Genomic DNA, 19,976 nt, shown 5'->3' on the forward strand with positions numbered 1-19,976 from the left:
TCAGTACTTAATTATATATAATTAAAAAACAAATTTCAAAACACGTACAACTGTACCAGAATAATATTAGTTTTAAACAAATAGAAACTGTGCCAAATTAGATTTTTAATTATTTTTGTGGTGTTTTTTCTTTTGTTAATTTCGTAATCAGATGAGTTGCCTCTTATTTGAAAAATGTAATTATTTTAATAAAGAAAAAACGAAAAGTTTAAACTATATATTGCTACAGGTACCGGCCGCGCTTTTAGAGTGGGTAATGTTCTAGATTGATAGAAGTCAGAGGCTTTTTTCAGCTAAACATGGTAGGTTAGATTCTAAAAAAAAATATATATATTGCTGTCTAGTTTTAGTGTTCAAAGGAACTGTGATAATATATTTTGCTTGATTTTCAATTATAATGTCAACTGTTTTCTGTTCGTAAAATACGAAAGAAATACACAAAATAAGAATATGTATACGGGAAAAAAGATGGGTCTTTTGAATAATACATAATTACTTTCAATGCTTTCATATATACTAAGGAAGTTTTAAGCTCGTTTTCCTTTCAAATTATATCGATAATTACTGAGATTTGAGTCGAAATTGTTACAAGTCCAACTATGTGGTTTAAGTTAGAATCGAATTATAACAACATTTGAAAATATTGTATTAAAACTTTATAATTTTCTCAATTTCCTTTTTTTTTCTAGATCCTTCAAATAATATGTGGACTGTTGATGTTCCAAGTGGTGTGGTGCGGGGAGTGCACGCTCAACAGTTTAAACTGGTATAAATGTAACTGCGAATTCGGGGACTGGTCGGCTTTTAGTCCATGTACAAAGCAGTGTAACGGCTACACATATCGCACACGTTCTATGTGGCTCTATGAAAACTATGCTCCCTGTCCTTTCGAGTTTACTACATGTGCCACGGAAGAATGTGGCTATGAAGTGTACTATTGTAATACTGACAAATGTCAAAATGGAGGCACATCTGATAACAAAAATTGTTTCTGTCCGACAGGATACTATGGCAGTTGTTGTGAACAAGGTAATTATTATTTTAGCTATTTCTCAACAAAAACGCATTGGGGAACTTTTTTTTTATCAAGGTGTGAAATAATGACGAATACAAAAATAATTAGTTGAAAAACAAACTGGCTTTGAAATAAATTTCTGTTTGATGTCATGATTGCACTACCTTTTCTCTCTCTTTTATTCTCGATTTTGCACTCCTTTTATTTTAATATTGAAATACTTCATCTGTTGAATTTTAATCGTGAACTTTTTTCTCTAAAATTGTAGGATCAATTTTATGTCAATTTGTTTAACTAATAGTTGTTAGATTAACTGAACTTCGAGTTTTACAAATGTTTTAGAGAGTAATTATACTTCCATCATTTTGAACAATTCAAACCTTTCCCTATAATTTATCAATTTGTTCTCGAAGTCTTCAGTAAACGGGGCGGGGCTATCATTGAAGAAACATTTACAACTTAGTCACTGATAGTATTAGTAGAAATAAGAAATAATGTTGTTATTACTTCGATTAGTCACTGATAGTATTAGTAGAAATAAGAAATAATGTTGTTATTACTTCGAAGTACACAACTTAAGATTTGATACTGTAATTTTAGTAAACTCAGAAAGCATTTTGAAAAATAGTCTTGCAGTACTGTCCTCATTTTAAAAATTATGTATTTGAACTACTTAGTACTTTTAAAGTTTATAAAAATCTGCACAATCATATGTTTTTAAAATATATTTTAATAATTTAGGAATTTGACTCATCTGCATTAAGTACAAGTAGGGACTTCCCCTTAAGCACCGACTCTTGGTGCTTTCTGCAGATAATTCATATTAAATATCCTTTATCAAATATACTTGTTATTTGCAGTATACCTCATAGTCAAATGTGCGAGTGCTTAATTGTTTTTTTTGTTTTTTTTGGTTATATTTTTTGCATTTTTTATATTGAGATTTCTCCGCACAAGCTACTAATGCCTCATGTTTGTCTTTTCAAAGTGAAAATACACTTACCGGGTGCACTTGAGTCAATGTCAACATAGTATTCATTGAATAATAATACATTGCTACTATTTTGTTGAGTATATTTTTTGTGGGATTATTATTTTCTTTTATTATTTTTATAACACAATCTTACATATCTTTTATTGTTTGTGTATTGCATATGTTATTGTTTATAATAATATTGTCTGTATGCTATATGCCCTCCTGGGGCCCTAATTTGGTGAATAAAAATATTCTATTCTATTCTATTCTATACTGCAAACGAAAACTTCGTGCATTATTTTAAGAGGCTGCCCAAAACAACACAGAAAATAAATAAAGATAATCCGCTCACATATGTAAAAATAAATAGGATTATTTTGTTAATATCTAGTCCGTCGCTAAAATGGATTGCAGTTTAACCAATTATAACTTGTAGCTATGATGTCCTACGCGAATTATTACAAAAAAAACCCTACATTTCCGTAAAAAAACCCCAGAATAAATGTATAGCCTGAATAATGCGCCGAAAAGGCAAACAACTTCGGACGGACTGCATAACAGTTTTCTTATTCAAAAAGGGGTGGAAAATAAAAGGTGAATTAGTAAATACATATATGAGAGAGACATATCTTGAAGAAATACACTATAATTACACGAGTATGCAAACCTCATGCTCGGATAAACTTTTTAATCCACCTCACAGCACGAGATATCAACTATGTTAATGCATAATTAATATGCTCATGAAACAAATATCCGGCAGTATATTTGACACTATAAAAGCCCCCCCCCCAAAAAAAAAAAAAAAAAAAAAAATTAAATTAAATTAAATTAAATAGCCCCCCCCCCCCAAAAAAAAAAAAAAACGCGAAGCGAATTGCAAACGCTTTTTCATTACGGTTCCTTATATAATTTATATTCATATAACTTTATACAAGCCCATAGCACTGGTTTGCCCGGAATCTTATTCTTCATGTGCCTATTCATGATACATTTGCGCATAAAGGAACACAAAGAAAAATAAGCAGGTACAATGTATATTCAAGTTGCACAAAACAGACAAAAAGAATGCCGATAACAAGATCATATTCTAACTTAATACTTATGATGTAATCTCTTACCAAAACGCCGATGATTGCTGATTTTATTTACTTTACTTACTTCTAAAATTACGGTTATTAAATTGTATTCCTTTTAACAGAGACATAATTTGTTATATTATATGTCTCTGCCTTCGCGCACACCCCAAAACTGGTCAAACTTATGATAAAAAATTAAATCCGCAGCCAAAAAAACCCAACATCAAACCCAACAAATAAACAAAAACAACTGCTAACAAACAAGCAAATATCCCGATGAAAGAAAATAAGAAATAATATTAATGTGACTTTGTTTTGATACTAGAAAATCATTGATAACTAACTTTGATAAATATTAAAAGGTACATATACAATAAATAAAAAGCTGTATAGCCTGATGTTTTCTACGAGGATATAAACCGCCTTAAGACTACATGATTGTTGTCTGCTAGTCAGAATAATTGGACCTTAATTAAACATATATATATACATACAGAAATACAGAAACCAAAAACTCATAGTAAAACTGATACGAAATAAACTAACTCTTTTTAGGCCGATTGATATTTGTCATACTTTTGCTTTTGGTTAAATCAATCTAAGATTACTATTGTATGTTATGTCTCTGGTTACACCTGGGACTATCAATAAGTCAATACCTATTGCCCTGACCAGGTTACAGTACTATCAGTATCAACATTTTCACTGTGAGTGACATGGGCAGACTTAGCTTGTAGCCTGCCCTCCCCCTTTTTATTTTTAATAATCAATCTTAAATATCTCACAGCTTATGACTGGAGGTTGGTGCCAAAACAAATCAGATACAACTGACAATAGAAAAAGAGTAGATTAAATAATTTTCTAAGCCCAAATTTAATATGTGATTAAAGAAAATTTCGCAGGTGTTGTAAGGGAGGCAACTGATACAAATTGGCGGGAGATGCAGATTATTTGATACAAAACGGCAGCAGCGTTTAGAACTGGAATGAGTTTATGTAAATCAGACTCTAAGCTAAGCTTTCTTTCCCTTTACACATACACAATATCTTCTCCACAGAACACAACCGACAACTATAAACAGAAGTTCATTTAGGTACCTTTGTCTTTGACAGCCTTTGTTGGTTCACCGAAAAAAAAGGGGGACTGGTATCGGGTTCGTTCGCCCACTTGGTCTGTACTTGATTTTTGTTCAAATACCGGTTGAATTATTAGATGCTTTTTTAGATGTAAATATCAGAGACATATAATACAATTTGTATTATATCATATAATACAATTTGTATTATATGTCTCTGTAAATATGAAAATATGTTTATTTTTATTAATCAATATTCCTAAATCAATAATTTTTAATTCAATATATTTTTTTGGGGTAATTAGAAACTATAAAAAAAAAAAATGATTTTAAATGATTAATTTTGTGATATTTAAAAAGATTAAGCAATGGCAATTTTGACAGCATGCTTTTTTTTCTGTTTCTGATTAAAATGCCTTAATTCAAGCAGGCAAAATTGCTTACTTTTATATATATCTATTTTGTGGGCAGTAATATATTATATAATAATTACATTAGATGTATGTTTCATTATAATATTTTATTCTGATTGGCTACTAAACTGCACATCACGTGTTATTCCGTAAGCAGTTGTTTTGCTCAATACAACTTTTCACTCATGATAACACGTGCTCCAACAATAAAGTGCACAGGTGAATTAAATAATAAAATATATTAAATTCGTGTTTTCATGATCATAGCTAAAAAATGTAATTATAAATATTGAATGCTTCTTTTTGTAACTTTATAGGGTTGTAAAAGCGTTGACCGTGCGTACATTTTTAGAATGAAGCGCGGAAGCGCTTCATACAAAATGTACTTCGGTCAACGCTTTTACACCCCAATAAATTTACAAAAAGAAGCATTCAATTCTTAAGTAAATTTTTTATTTTGAAGATTCTTTTTAAAGTGAAATTTCATCTCCTTCTCTCCTTCATTGAAAATTTAGTTGGATTCTGTTGGCTTGTAGAGGAGTATTTTACAAGCCCAAGAGGGGGTCTCATTGGGGAGTTCCGATCCCGGATCCCGCTTATTGTTTTGTCAGATTCCCGTATCCCGCTTACACTATGTACGTAAGCAATTCTCATTTTTTTATCATTTCCCGGGTCCCGCTAGACCTCATTTCCCATTTTTATGACACAATAATTTGACTTTCACGTGTCACACTTACAAAAAATCGGCAGTCCCGCGTCAGGCTTAGACCCCAATGAGACCCACCAAGAGCAATTTCACAAGCCAATGCCATAGAACTTGTGGTTAGGCATGAATACCAGTCATCCAGTTACTGATTTAAATAAGAAAACAGATAATAATATTTGAGACACATATATATATAATAATCGTTTAAAAACATTTATTTATCAGTCCAAGTGTGAATGTATTAAAAGAATTTATAACATGTATGCATAAGAATAAAACTCAAGATTTTAACTAAGTTAATTTTTGAAATAAATAAAATTAAAAAATCCTGTTGCATCATAAATTTGATAAAACATTATACAATAACAAAGTAAATCAGAATGGGGATGGAACCACAAACATTTGTATTGGTAGTCCAATGCCCAGACCACTATACCACAGCATCTTGATATTCATTTTGTCAAATTTAATACAATTCACAAAAGAAAATCTGTTTACTTGTTTAAAATGTCACTTTATTTTAAAACAAGAAAAAAAACTTACATTTATTTTCATAGCAATACACTTTCTTAATCGTGATTAAAAACATATTCAAAACAAAACTTTAATAAAAGGGTGCAAATGTGTGTGGTGCGAACATGAAATGGAGTGAAAGAGAATGAGAACAAATATGATTTGGGCTAAGCAAATATCCATTGAATGATACAAGTTTGCGGTAGGAGATTATTTTACTACTTTTTCACTTTTTGTTTCTGTAGTACCTCCTGGAAAGCCAGTCATCACAGTACCAAATACAATAGTTTTGGGAAACGCTGTAACTTTAACATGTACCTCCAATGGTGGTAATCCTGAACCAACAGTCAAATGGTTCAAAGATGGGGCGGAAATTACCACTGGTGTTTCATATAAGACAGTTTCACCCAGTACAAACAGTTATACTGTAACATCGACCTTGAACTTTGTTGCTAGCCTAGAACATCATCTGAAGGTCATCACCTGTCAGGCAGATAATGGTTTAACTAGTCCACTAAGTACCACAGAACAGCTCATAGTCAACTGTAAGTTACTCAAAAACTTTTAATGTCAATGTTGTTCCATGTCTTGGTACAATTTTTTTTTTTAATTCAAGGTTACAATTTTGTCGAATAAAATTTTAGTTCCATCAATTATGTCCTTAAGATCAAACAAATTTGAAATGTAGCATTGATTGTTAGATGAATGAAAATCGAAGGAAATTAGCTTCTACTAATAAGGGTTACATATCTATAGAAGTTATCATTTAAAAAAAGTTTTGATATTTAAAAGTTTGAAGAATGCAAACAAAAATGTATTTCTATTTCAATTGTTTTTATTTAATTGTCAAGTTTACTTTATTTTAGAGTGTACCAATTTTTGTGGGTTTAAGAATAATTATGCTTATGTTTTAAACAATTTTTACTATAGATGGGTTGAAAGGTTCTGTATTCAATTTCAGGTTTTATGACAAAGTCATCTTAGATGATGTAGATGAGATATTTTTGATTTTGTAGTTGCACCGGAGGCACCGACATTGGATGGCCCGACTGTTGTAACATCAGGAGTGTCTAGGGTATGGACCTGTCACTCAGCCAATGGCTACCCAGCAGGTGTAATGACCATGAGAAATCAAAATACCAATACCAAATTTGGGACAGACAAGTTTTTAACAAGCACTGTTGACAATGAGGGTGGGAAATCTTATACTGTTACTGGTAGGTTGAACTGGGCACCAGTAGAAGCAAACAATGGACATTCCATTTGCTGTGATGTACTCCATACGACCACACTAGGCAATACACCAAAGACTAAATGCTTACAATTATCAGTGAAGCGTAAGTATCTATTGGATAATTTTATGTTTTCACTAATGATGTAGAGTTAAATCAGTACAATCATTTGACAATAGCTAAAATATAATTGTCATTTCTTTGGACATTATTTGGTTCAGTCACAGTTCAAAAATAATAAAGCTTTCCAGTCTAATTGCCTTGACAGTTGTAACGGAATAAGTTCCTTTATAATATAAGTTCCAAAAGGAAAAAATATTCTGGAATATTATTTCCACAGGAATAAATATTACAGTATATGTTCCTAACCTAAATGGTATAGAATATTTGTTCCAACAGGTACAGGTATTATGACATTGTTTATAACAAAGTTTCCAGTGAAACGTCTGTTACATGTAGGTGGAACAAATATACATTGACATGCCCACCCCCTCAGTCATTCTTTTTTCGACTTTTAAGAATATCCCATAGAATACTTTTTTAACCTGTTTTTATGCTGTACTATCATTTGATTTATTGAACTGTATTTTGGATGATAATTTTTTTTACTTTTTAGATTGATTCTTTATTTCAATCTCATTCTTTTTTTTAGCTCCTCTTGTACTCAACTCTCCTACAAACCAGTACAAAGTTCATTTAAATGCAAAAGTTACTCTCTCTTGTGAAGTAACATCAGGAATACCCTATCAGATCACATGGTTAAAAGATGGCGGTAAATTAGATATAGATAGTAATCCCCGATTGTCAGGCGGCACTGTGGCGGCTCCCTCTCTGGTTATAACTGATGTGGAACTATCAGATGAAGCTGGGTATGTCTGTCAGGGAACTGATTCAACAGATAAGGTTACTATAGCAACAACAGATAGTATTAAAGTCGGTATGTATTGTGTTTTTTATGTTTGAAGTAAACCCTTTTTCTGATCTCAGTTTCAACATATTTTCTCTTAAGCTATGTGATTATGTTAACATACTTTGTCAAAATATATAAATTATTAAGTCTTTAAAAACATGAAAATTCTGTGAAGGATTTTTTCTATCATAAATATAAAAAAGGATATAATCAGCAAAACTATTAGACTTAACTTTCTTAAAAACAAACCACAAAAAAGTTTTTGCAGAAAATTCTAATGTTCAATTAAGATTAACCACTGTGCCTTAATATGGCCTAGAATTAGACCAGTAAAATATTTTGGAGTCAAAAAAACTAATTTTGAAAATAAGGTCTCACAACCCATATAAATTTTAAGATGTTTTATGAAAGAGTGAGTTTCCAGCTAGTAGGTCTATTGAGTTTAAGAAAAGGATAATTAACAGTAACTACTACAACTTCTGTATTTTTTCTGAATTTTGTAATTGCAGCTTTAATTTGTATTGAGCCTGCACCTGTTCCAAATGCAGAACTAACAGTGTCTGGTTTTGACCCCAGTAACACAGCTACCTATAGATGCAATGATTGCTATGAGAAAACAAGTGGTGACCTTGTATTGAATTGTATGCGTGGAGGAATATGGTCGGGTGTTATTCCTGTTTGTACTGGTAGGTTGTACTATTACAATAAGTGTCAACATTACCATAGCTTAATGCTAGTACTTAGCGTAGTTCTGACATTCAATCACAAACATGACAAATGTACAGTTATGAACAAAGGAGGATAACTCCAATTCAGAATTAGAATTTACCAAAATGTGTTCAATTTCAATATAAACACAAATCATCAACAATTCCAATATTTTTAAAAATTCACATTGAAAATAGAAAGCAATATGTACCATTCAGAGCTCACCTGGCATTTTGAATAAAATAATCTTTTCTTAAAAAAAGATTGCATGCAAATTCTGTTGATTGTAGAAGGTCATTCAAAAACTTTTTACATATAAGTGGATAGAAAGTTTAAACATTTTAACCCTTTCGCCGATGAGTCCCGGTTTACCTGGATTTACGCTTCAGACAGCTGACGATGAGTCCCGTTTTACCGGGATCGGAATACCTCTTTTATATTTCCCGCTCAAAACAGTGCAAACATGAGTTATCTTTCTTTGATGAATACCCAGATGAAAGTGTAAACATGGTGCTTCCGTTTGTTGAAAACCGTGTCAAAATCAGACGAAATTTACAGAATTTACAAGAATTTGAAATGAGGGAACATTTTTTTTGAAAGAATATGGAAGAATTGAAGCCAAACTAGCATACTTTTTTGACATAAAATGTCATTTTATATACAAAACACTTGGAATGGACATCGTTCAGTGTGAGGAATTTGTACAGCCTCATCAAATTTTTCAAAATTTTGCCGTTTTGGGTTAAAACATTACGATTTGGGGTCTTAGAGCAGAATTTTGAGAATTTCACCTAGATAATGCCGAAAATTTTAAAATTTGAATATTTTATGAAGAAAAAATTATCAAAACATGAACAAAACTGTGAACATGGTGTTAGTGAATGAAATAAATACACAAATAACTACAAACAAGTTTTTATTGACATTTATTATGAAGGTCTCCCACTTGAGTAAACGTAGCCAGGGAAGCCATCGTCTCAGAGTAGCTTCTGTCTGGGCAGCAATCAGTGAAAGGGTTAAAATAGAAATGCTGAATATTATTAAGGTTCATTTATTATGTTTTTTCTTCTTTCAGAAATAAACCATTGTTTGAGCCAGCCGTGTATTTTTGGTACATGTACATCTGAACTATGTGGATATAAATGTGCTTGTTTAACTGGCTATAAAGGAATTAATTGTGACCAAGGTAGGTATGAGTGTTATGGGAAACACTTTTAATATGTGTATTTATTTATCTTATATTTATCACCACACCTTCTCTTATTACAGCACTCTATAGTATTTGGAATGCCATTATTACTTTTTTGGTTTCCAAACCTTCAATTGGAATAAAAAAAGGGAAATTCATTATTATAACAGATACATTAGAAAAAGAGGGTGCTAAAGGGGTAGCTTGCACGGAAAAAGGGTGAAATAAGACATAATTTCACTTTGAACATGAAATAATTTCTGTCATGAGCATTGCATGAAAAATAAAGACTCTGATGTGAACCTTTTGTGACTGAGTCACTGTCCTCTTGTATATATATAAACTCTCTGTTTTAAAATGATATTTCTGATTTAGTAAACACATTTATGATAATGGTTTAAGGCTTTTAAAAATGTATATTATGATCTTCTTAACTTTAAAATGCAAATAAAGGAACATCATAGACCTTTCTGCCTTATCAAAAAAACAAAATTCAATCAATTTTTTTCTTGACAATCCCTACCTAGTATTTGAAATTTATTTAAAAACACCCAGTATGCAAATTAAGCATTTGAAAATCACGATGCACGTAAAATTAGATAAGCAGAACACATTGAACAAGCCACCTGTCTTGCATGACTGAACATCAAATAAAACAGTAAAAACATGTTGAAACGTGAAATGAAAAACGGCGATCACCTTGCACGAAAATAAACCTATACCACCCTCAAAATAGATAGATTATCATATATTGTTTAGGTGAGCCTTAAATGATTGATATTAGTAAATTGCATAACTACTTCTATAAATGTGCGAAATTAAAGTCATATTTTAAAGAAACTTTAAACCTACGATAAACGTTAGAATATTCAAATACAATCTATTCATTCTCTAGATAAAAATAAAAAAAATAAAAAAATGAGCATACACTTTTGATACTTAGTCAATAAGAGAATAAATAGAGTTTTATAATCATATATGTAACAAATTTTGTAGAAGTGAGTTGTCCAGTGGTAGCCCTGCAAAATGGAGCAATAATGGCTGGAGATAAACTTGATACAGAGTTAACACGGGATCATGTGCTGTATAATATGGATATATCCTACGGCTGTGATAATGGCTATGTACTGGTTGACCAAAAAGGTGGATTCCTTACAGAACTGGTCAGACATTGTGGTGAGACTGGTCAACTGACCGGAGATGCACCCATTTGTGCAGGTAAGAGTTATAATGTATTAGTTTAAGATATGAAACACAAAATATCTCAGGTAGAAAAATTGAATGAAAGATTTACTGAATACCAGTACACATCTATGTTAGCATCTAATCATGATATGCTGCAATATCTGGGTTAAAGTATCAAATTTTGTATTTACATGTATAACATCACAATATTCATTTGGCAAATAAAAAATAAATATGAAGAAATTGATATCCAAGTTTAGATTTTGAACCATCATGCTGTTAATCAATTACAATCAGCAGCTCACATGTAACAACTTTGTGCTTACCAATAAAATTACTCATGTTGCTTTTCTTTTTAATTTCAGTATATAACCTTTGTGCCACTACTACACCTTGTGTACATGGTACATGTAAAGACTTACCAGGGAATTACCATTGTACATGTTCTATTGGATATAAAGGACAAAACTGTGATCAAGGTATGGTTAAAAGAGGGAAGTAAGGACATAGGGTTGACCTACAGAAGTCCTGTTTGAAATATAAGTCTTATGATACATGTACTTAAAATTCAAAGAGGACAAATTAATATAAGAAAATATGGTATGAGTGCCATCGAGACAACTCTCCATTCAAGTCACAATTTGTAAAAGTAAACAATTATAGGTCAAAATACTGTCTTCGACACGGAGCCTTGGCTTACACCAAATAGCAAACTATAAAGGGCATAAAAAAAGACTAATGTAAAATCATTCAATCGGGAAGACCAACTGTCAGTCTAATCTATATAAAAAACGAAAAACAAAAAGAAGGACAAATTCTGAATTCGTAATTTTATTTTTAATTTTTTTTTTTATCAAATTCTTTTGCATGTACTAAGCCTAAACTTTATAACATTGTGTGATGAATCAGATATTTATAATAAAAAATTTCCATTAAGTATCAGGTGACTACTGCAAGTGAAAACTCATTTTGTTTCCTATCTTATAAAGCTGTGTGTTGAGAAAAAGCAACATCTGATTCAATGATTATTTTGAATTTCCAGATATCATCTGTGCAGAACTCACCCTTCCTAACGGAGCTGTTATGTACAAGCCAGATAGAAAGATTGGTAGTGTTGCCACCTACTCCTGTAACCAGGGCTATAACCTAGCTAATGGAGATCTGTCTTCTACCTGTAACTCTGAAGGGGAATGGAGTGGGCCACTGCCAACATGTAAAGGTACTTAATAAAATTGAGAATGGAAATGGGGAATGTGTCAAAGAGACAAAAACCCGACCATAGAAAAAAATAACAGCAGAAGGTCACCAACAGGTCTTCAATGTAGCGAGAAATTCCCGCACCCGGAGGAGTCCTTCAGCTGGCCCCTAAACAAATATATACTAGTTCAGTGATAATGAACGCCATACTAATTTCCAAATTGTACACAAGAAACTAAAATTAAAATAATACAAGACCAGAGCTCCAGATAAAAATTCACAAATTGGGGTTTTTACCCACCATTTTCTTATGTAATTGGGTGATTAAGTTTTTTATTGCATTATCAATTCAAATTCACCCTTCAAGTTAATATCAAATTGGGTTTTTCACCACCAAGCTCCTTAATGTATTGGGTTTTTACATCAACACAATATTGAATATTTAGGCAATATCAACCCCAGATGTTTTTCCATCTTAAATATGTTTCTTTCTTTGTATACGTGCTAGCTATTTTATTTGGTTTATTCACTGAAAAGCAATTGTAGGTTTAATTTGTGTCCAGTTTCAAACCTTCTGCTAGTTTTGTATTTTCTCACAACTTATATAAACTGTAAAAAATGGATATGTGTTTTCACAGGCACTCATCTCAGAATTTTTTATCACTCATTAACCGTAAAATGAAAAAAAATAGTATATAAACTCTAACTATACTTGAATGTTTTTGTTTTATTCAATTTACATAAATCTGGGTTAAGTGATCCCTTATTAGAACTTTTGGTTTCCGATGCTTTCCAACTACATATCATGATTTGGCCTTTCACTTTTTCCAACTGAGTTTGTTTTTGACGAAACCCCGTGTTTATTAGCAATGTTCTCGTTAAGTTTCGCAAGCACGCCCGTGTGTTAGATGGACGCTTCCTAAAATCACTGGCTGAGTCTTGTTATCATCATGACTTTCCCTCAGCTATTCAAAAGAAGCTGAAAACATGCTTCTATTCAATATTTTTACCGGACATTCACTTTCATTTTAATTCAATGTATGTTATGATAAATCCCGAGCTATTCGAAAAAAATATGTCAAAATGACACACGCTAATTGGATAAACGCCAAGAAGATCGAAATGTTTTCAAAACATGTGTACCTTTGGGCAACGGAAAATTTCAGCAGGGACCCATTTTAGCTACTTGATGCAGGGATCTATTTTTAGAACAAAAGGACATTTCCAATTATAAATATTATACAAATAGATTTACGTGACGACTAAACAGGTAAGGGTAAATAACGAAAATGGTAGCCAATAAAAGGGTTGAGCACTCATGGTTTTGGCATATAATTGGGTTTTCATTTGAACTAATTGGGTTCTTGAACCCTGCAATGGGCAATTGCATTGGGTTTTTTATCATTTGTATTGCGTGATCACGCAAATACGCAGCTTATCTGGAGCTCTGCAAGACTAACAAAGGCCAGAGGCTCCTGACTTGGGACAGGTGCAAAAATGCTTAAACATGCTGGATTTCTTGTCCCTCACTCCATAACACATTGTGGGAGACATGAAAATACCATGCGTCTGGTCTTGTTAGTGCTCTGACAGGTACAATTCTTGCAAGATTTTTATGAAACTTATACTATAGGTTATATCAGCAATATCTCACACTAGTTTTATTATGGTGGCTGGTTGACTTTTTTTAAGAGTTATGCCCTTGGAAATATTAAATTTATAATAGAAATGGCCTCATTAGAGTTGTTACAGTTAAATAAGATATGTGCAATGTGGGGACATTGGAACTCCATTTTTTGATACAATTTCAAATACCAAATCTGTTCATAAAGTTTTATTGAAGCAAATTGAGTGACAATCAAACTATTAAGACAACAGTAGTTGGCACTCACATCCATGTTTAAATATTTGGTCGATTTCAGCAAAGTTTAGACTGTACCTTATTAGAATGATTGATATTATATAATAATAAATAATTCACAACTTTGCATTTTTTGTATTTATTTGAATAGGAGTGTCTTGTCCAGATCACACTCTTGAGAATGGTAAGGTGACCACAACAGGTTTGACCTTTGGACACACAGCTACCTACACATGTAACAGTGGATATATGGTAGCGAATGGAGACGTCAGCAGAACATGTGCTTCTGATGAATATTGGCTTGGTAAAATGCCTGTATGTGCTGGTAAGTCATTTAACAACATTATTACACTTCAAAATTGTGTTAATTTTAATTAATTGATTAATGGACATGTCTTTTAAATGGATAGAATTGTGATAGAATCTAAGGGAAGATTTTAGCAGTTCTATCTTCCTTCTCAGGGTAGCTTAGAAAAAGCAGTTTGTTTGTTTATACCCCTGCCTCAAGAAATGTGCACAATTACCCAAAATTATTTTTAAGAATTAACTATAATGGATATAGACAATGATAGAGAAATTGTAAACTGAAATATCTGAAGGTCAATTGTGATTTACAAATAAAATCATTGATGTTTAATTATTGTGAGGATTGCTTATTGGTGGTTTATTTAAAGGGGTAAAGGGTGAGGGGATGGGGATGTGGGGTAGGTTTTAAAGATTTGTGATGATTTTGAAGTCCAGATTTTTATGTTAATAATTAAGGTAATCCTGATACCAAAGATGTATATAATTTTTGTTTCTTATATTTCACTTGAACACATTTTTACCTTCTGGTATTTAAATTTAACAAAAATGATTTCTTGAAACTTTCAAATTTTTTAGATTTTGGTTTGTGTTCGTCAAGCCCATGTAAAAATGGAGGAACATGTACAGATCTTCCCGGTGGATATTCTTGTGCATGTGCTGAAGGTTGGAAGGGTAAAACCTGTGAAGAGATAAAGTCTTGTAAGACCGAACTATGGGACTATTGTGGGTGTTCTTTGGGAGAGTGGAAAGAATGGGTTGATTGTAGCGAGTCCTGTAACGGTTACACATACAGATTAAGATCCATCTGGCTTTACCAAAACAAAGCAGGATGTCCATTTGTATTTGAAACTTGTGCACCTACTGAATGTGGGTATGAACTTGACTTTTGTAACACTGACTCGTGTCAGAATGGTGGACTGACAACTTACCAGCAATGTTTGTGTACAGGGGGACACACCGGACAATGCTGTGATGAAGGTTAGTACTTATGTAACAAAGAGGCTGCTGGCTTCCTTGTTACGGGGTCATAATTTTATACGTAAAATCATTAGAAAAACGTTGAGGTCAGCTAGAGATGCTGAAGACGTGAACTTAGCTCTGGCACTGAACTAATACCAAACTCACAGTAAGATTTTCTAATTTAATTCCAAACCAAAATCACGGTAAATGTCTACATAATATGACTCCTACTGTAATAATACAATTCTATTGATGTTACTATCCTACTCTGTTCTTACTTATTGAATTAACAACATATATACTATTTTATCATGACAAGTTTTGAGTAAATGAATTCACTCTAATTAGTACAAATTCATAATTACAATTATGTCAACTAATAATACTGATGCTAATGAGAATGTTCAATTAATTACATAACACATAATTAACTAACTTGAACTTGTCACGTGATGATTTCTCTAAATTTATGACACCACAAATAATAAGAACTAGTCCAAATCTATACAAAATGCTGAAGGTAAAAATTACTCAAAATGCCTCTATGACACTTACACTGGCGGAAATAACAATGAAATACTCAGAAAAATAGAAATTAGAATTGATGAAAGTACAGATATGAAGTTGACAAGAAAAAAATGATAAGAAAAAAATCCAACATAACATGAACAAAAAATGAGCAAAAGACTCTACAATTGTTACCATAACAGAAACTTTCCATTCCCCTTAAAGCAGAAAAATTTGTTTGTGCTCTGAAAGGGAAGGCATGTCTTGCTGCACTAGTGGCACATATGTACATTCAAATAATATTAACTTTTATTTTAACTTAGTTGATGTTTCTAACAAGCAATAAATTCAATATCCTCTGACCTTATTGTGTTGATCCTCCTCACCGGGTTTTGGATTATTTGATTTCTTTACTGTTTTTATGAAGTGATTCTTTGATTATCAGACCAAATATTTTATGATTTATTTGATTATTTGGTAATCTAGGAATGTATTTTTATGCCCCACCTATGAAAGTAGAGGGGCATTATGTTTTCTGGTCTGTGCCTCCGTGCGTCCGCTCGCTTCAGGTTAATGTTTTTGGTCAAGGTAGTTTTTGAAGAAGTTGAGGTCCAATCAACTTGAAACTTAGTACACTTGTTCCCCATGATATGATCTTTCTAATTTTAATGCCAAATTATAGTTTTGACCCGAATTTCATGGTCCACTGAACATAGAAAATGATAGTGCGAAGTTCAGGTTAAAGTTTTTGGTCAAAGTAGTTTTTGATGAAGTTAAAGTTACATCAACTTGAAACTTAGTACAAATGTTCCCTATGATATGATCTTTCTAATTTTAATTCCAAACTAAAGTTTTGAACCCAATTTCACAGTCCACTGAACATAGAAAATGATAGTGCAAGTGGGGCATTTGTGTACTAATGGACACATTCTTGTTGATTGTTTCTTTATATTGTTTAAAAAAAAGATTAATTTTCTCTAGGAGTAATATATGCCCCTTTGAACTTAGAGTTTTGGCCTAAATATACTACTGCAACAGTTTAATTTGTAATCGCAACTCCTCAGAAACCACACAACAAAATTTCAAGAAACTTGATAGTTAATGAGGACATAATATGTTACAGTGCATATCCACAAGAAATGTTTTATCAATTGACTTAAGTAGAGTTATGAGTCTTTGAACTTAAGAAACTGGTGAGATTTTGTTTGTTCATTGACAATGTTGGGGCGTGGGGTATGTTAACATGTTCAAAAAGGTTCTGAAATTGTATATACTTTTATTTTGTAGCTGTGACCTGCCCAGATCCTACTCCTGCCAATGGATTTGTTTCGGACAGTCTGACAGATTATGGTTCCTGCGTAGATTTCTGGTGTGACGAAGGTTACAAACTAGATGGATCATCCCATAGCTGTTGTCATGCCGATGGTAAATGGTCTGGTGAAAGACAATGTGTTGGTAAGACCATACAGTATTCCTGTAAATAGTTAAATCACAGAAATACTGAACTCCGAGGAAAATTAAAAAAGTTTTGTTTGTAGGATACAGTCACCAGGTTTAATTCCTGAATTAAAAAAATGAGAAAAAAAAGATAAAATTGAGAATGGAAATGGGGAATGTGTCAAAGAGACAACAACCCGACCAAATAAAAAACAACAGCAGAGGGTCACCAACAGGTCTTCAATGTAGCGGGAAATTCCCGCATCCGGAGGCGTCCTTCAGCTGGCCCCTAAACAATTATATACTAGTCCAGTGATAATGAACGCCATACCAATTTCCAAATTGTACACAAGAAACTAAAATTAAAATAATACAAGACTAACAAAGGCCAGAGGCTCCTGACTAGGGACAGGCGCAAAAATGCGGCGGGGTTAAACATGTTTATGAGATCTCAACCCTCCCCCTATACCTCTAACGAATGTAGAAAAGTAAACGCATAACAATATGCACATTAAAATTCAGTTCAAGAGAAGTCCGAGTCTGATGTCAGAAGATGTAACAAAAGAAAATAAACAAAATAACAATAATACATAAATAACAACAGACTACTAGCAGTTAACTGACATGCCAGCTCCAGACTTCAATTAAACTGACTAAAAGATTATGATTTCATCATATGAACATCAGGCACAAACCTTCCCGTTAGGAGTTTTAGTATCATACCATCATAACATATATGAGAAGAACATAACCCGTGTCATGCCAACAACTGTTTTTAGAATAAATGTGTTTAGTTCCAATGCAAAGACCTTATCAGTGACTCAATATTAACGCCAAAATATGCAATCTTTAATGACTTGACAACAGTATCGTAATTATATCCATTCTTAATAAGTCTATTCAAAGGTTTTGTAAGTTTCTGAGGTGAATACTGACACCTTTGTGCTTTATAAAGAATATTTCCATAAAAAATTGGATGTGAAATACCTGAACGTATTAGAAGTCTGCATGTTGAGCTATATTTATGAATGATGTCTTTATACTGATGATAAAATTTAGTAAATGTTTTGACTAGTTTGTGATATCGAAAACCCTGGTTTAATAATTTTTCAGTAATACATAAATTTCTCTCGTTAAAATCTAAAACATTATTACATACACGAGCGAATCGTACAAGTTGAGATATATAAACACCGTAAGATGGTGATAAGGGAACGTCACCATCTAAAAACGGAGAATGCATGTTAATTGTACTGTCTTATCCCTTACATAATTGTCATTTTTTTAAACGTCCAAAGTTTGATTTTTTTTTTTAAATTGTAAAAGTTGTCATATTTATATGTTGAGCTTATAACATGCCTAGGTATCCCCTATATAAATGGCCTAGCTTGTGGACTATGCTGATCTCAAAATATATGAAGGCAGCCAAAATATTTAAACAATTCCCATTAAGTAAACTGGTTTATCTTTAACAGGAATTGTATGTCCAGCTTTTGATGTGGTCAATGGAGCAATATCGGTCACCAATGGAGTCAATTATGGAAGTACAGCTACTGTATCATGTAACACAGGATACAATTTGAATGGAAATAGTACAGCTATTTGTGGGGGTGGAGGCGTATGGTCTGCTCCTAAACCTGAGTGTGAAAGTAAGTGATAAGATTATTGTATATTAAATGAGTGCTAAATAAGAAATAGGGTTTTGAAAATACAAACAGAATTGAATGCTTCTTTTTGTAACTTCATTGGGGTGTAAAAGCTTTGACCGAAGTACATTTTGTATGAAGCACGGAAAAATGTGAGCACGGTCAACGCTTTTACAAAATTATTAAGTTACAAAATGAAGCGTTCAATACTTATAATTACATTTATTAGCTAGGATCATGAAAACATGATTTTTATCAAGTTTTTATTTAATTTACCTGTGCACTTTATTGTGGGACCTCGTGTCATCATGAATGATAAATTTTTATTGTGTAATGCAATTGATTAAGGAATAACATGAGTTTGCAGTGTAGCCAGTCAGAATAATGTATTATAATGAAACATACATGTAATTATTCAATTGTAATTACAATTTATATGTAGCTTGTTTGCTTTTTGGCCTTGAATGTTTGTCCCTAATATTTTATTAACTACATATGTATTTGCATTCAGGTATCGCAGATCAAATTTATTTGTTCATAGAGTGTTAATTTATGTTTTTTGAGTTAAAAAAAAAACCCCGTTCAATTGATAATTTATCGTGTGTTTTTAGCTCACCTGGCCTAAAAGGCCAAGTGAGCTTTTCTCATCACTTGGCGTCCGGCGTCCGGCGTCCGTCGTCCGTCGTCCGTCGTCGTCGTTAACTTTTACAAAAATCTTCTCCTCTGAAACTACTGGGCCAAATTAAACCAAACTTGGCAACAATCATCATTGGGGTATCTAGTTAAAAAAATGTGTCCGGTGACCCGGCCAACCATCCAAGATGGCCGCCATGGCTAAAAATAGAACATAGGGGTAAAATGCAGTTTTTGGCTTATAACTCAAAAACCAAAGCATTTAGAGCAAATCTGACATGGGGTAGAATTGTTAAACAGGTGAAGATCTATCTGCCCTGAAATTTTCAGATGAATCGGATAACCCGTTGTTGGGTTGCTGCCCCTGAATTAGTCATTTTAAGGAAATTTTGCTGTTTTTGGTTATTATCTTGAATATTATTATAGAT

The 19,976-nt window shown here is 32.5% G+C and overlaps 1 protein-coding gene across 1 annotated transcript in view; it reads left to right on the forward strand.

The window, feature by feature from the left end:
• The first annotated feature begins 227 nt into the window (after positions 1 to 227).
• Positions 228 to 19,976, forward strand: part of LOC139501914 (sushi, von Willebrand factor type A, EGF and pentraxin domain-containing protein 1-like) — a 97,099-nt gene continuing 77,350 nt past the window's right edge. The window contains exons 1-14 of the mRNA XM_071291217.1: positions 228 to 302; positions 690 to 1,029; positions 6,023 to 6,322; positions 6,794 to 7,114; positions 7,662 to 7,946; positions 8,429 to 8,605; positions 9,703 to 9,813; positions 10,813 to 11,034; positions 11,367 to 11,480; positions 12,044 to 12,220; positions 14,211 to 14,384; positions 14,942 to 15,343; positions 17,120 to 17,287; positions 18,745 to 18,918. Of these exons, the coding sequence (XP_071147318.1) occupies positions 300 to 302; positions 690 to 1,029; positions 6,023 to 6,322; positions 6,794 to 7,114; positions 7,662 to 7,946; positions 8,429 to 8,605; positions 9,703 to 9,813; positions 10,813 to 11,034; positions 11,367 to 11,480; positions 12,044 to 12,220; positions 14,211 to 14,384; positions 14,942 to 15,343; positions 17,120 to 17,287; positions 18,745 to 18,918 (2,968 nt within the window). The 5' untranslated portion in view covers positions 228 to 299. The remainder of the gene's footprint in view (positions 303 to 689; positions 1,030 to 6,022; positions 6,323 to 6,793; positions 7,115 to 7,661; positions 7,947 to 8,428; positions 8,606 to 9,702; positions 9,814 to 10,812; positions 11,035 to 11,366; positions 11,481 to 12,043; positions 12,221 to 14,210; positions 14,385 to 14,941; positions 15,344 to 17,119; positions 17,288 to 18,744; positions 18,919 to 19,976) is intronic.

The sequence above is a fragment of the Mytilus edulis genome, chromosome 13 (assembly GCF_963676685.1).
Source record: "Mytilus edulis chromosome 13, xbMytEdul2.2, whole genome shotgun sequence".
NCBI classification, from domain to species: domain Eukaryota; kingdom Metazoa; phylum Mollusca; class Bivalvia; order Mytilida; family Mytilidae; genus Mytilus; species Mytilus edulis.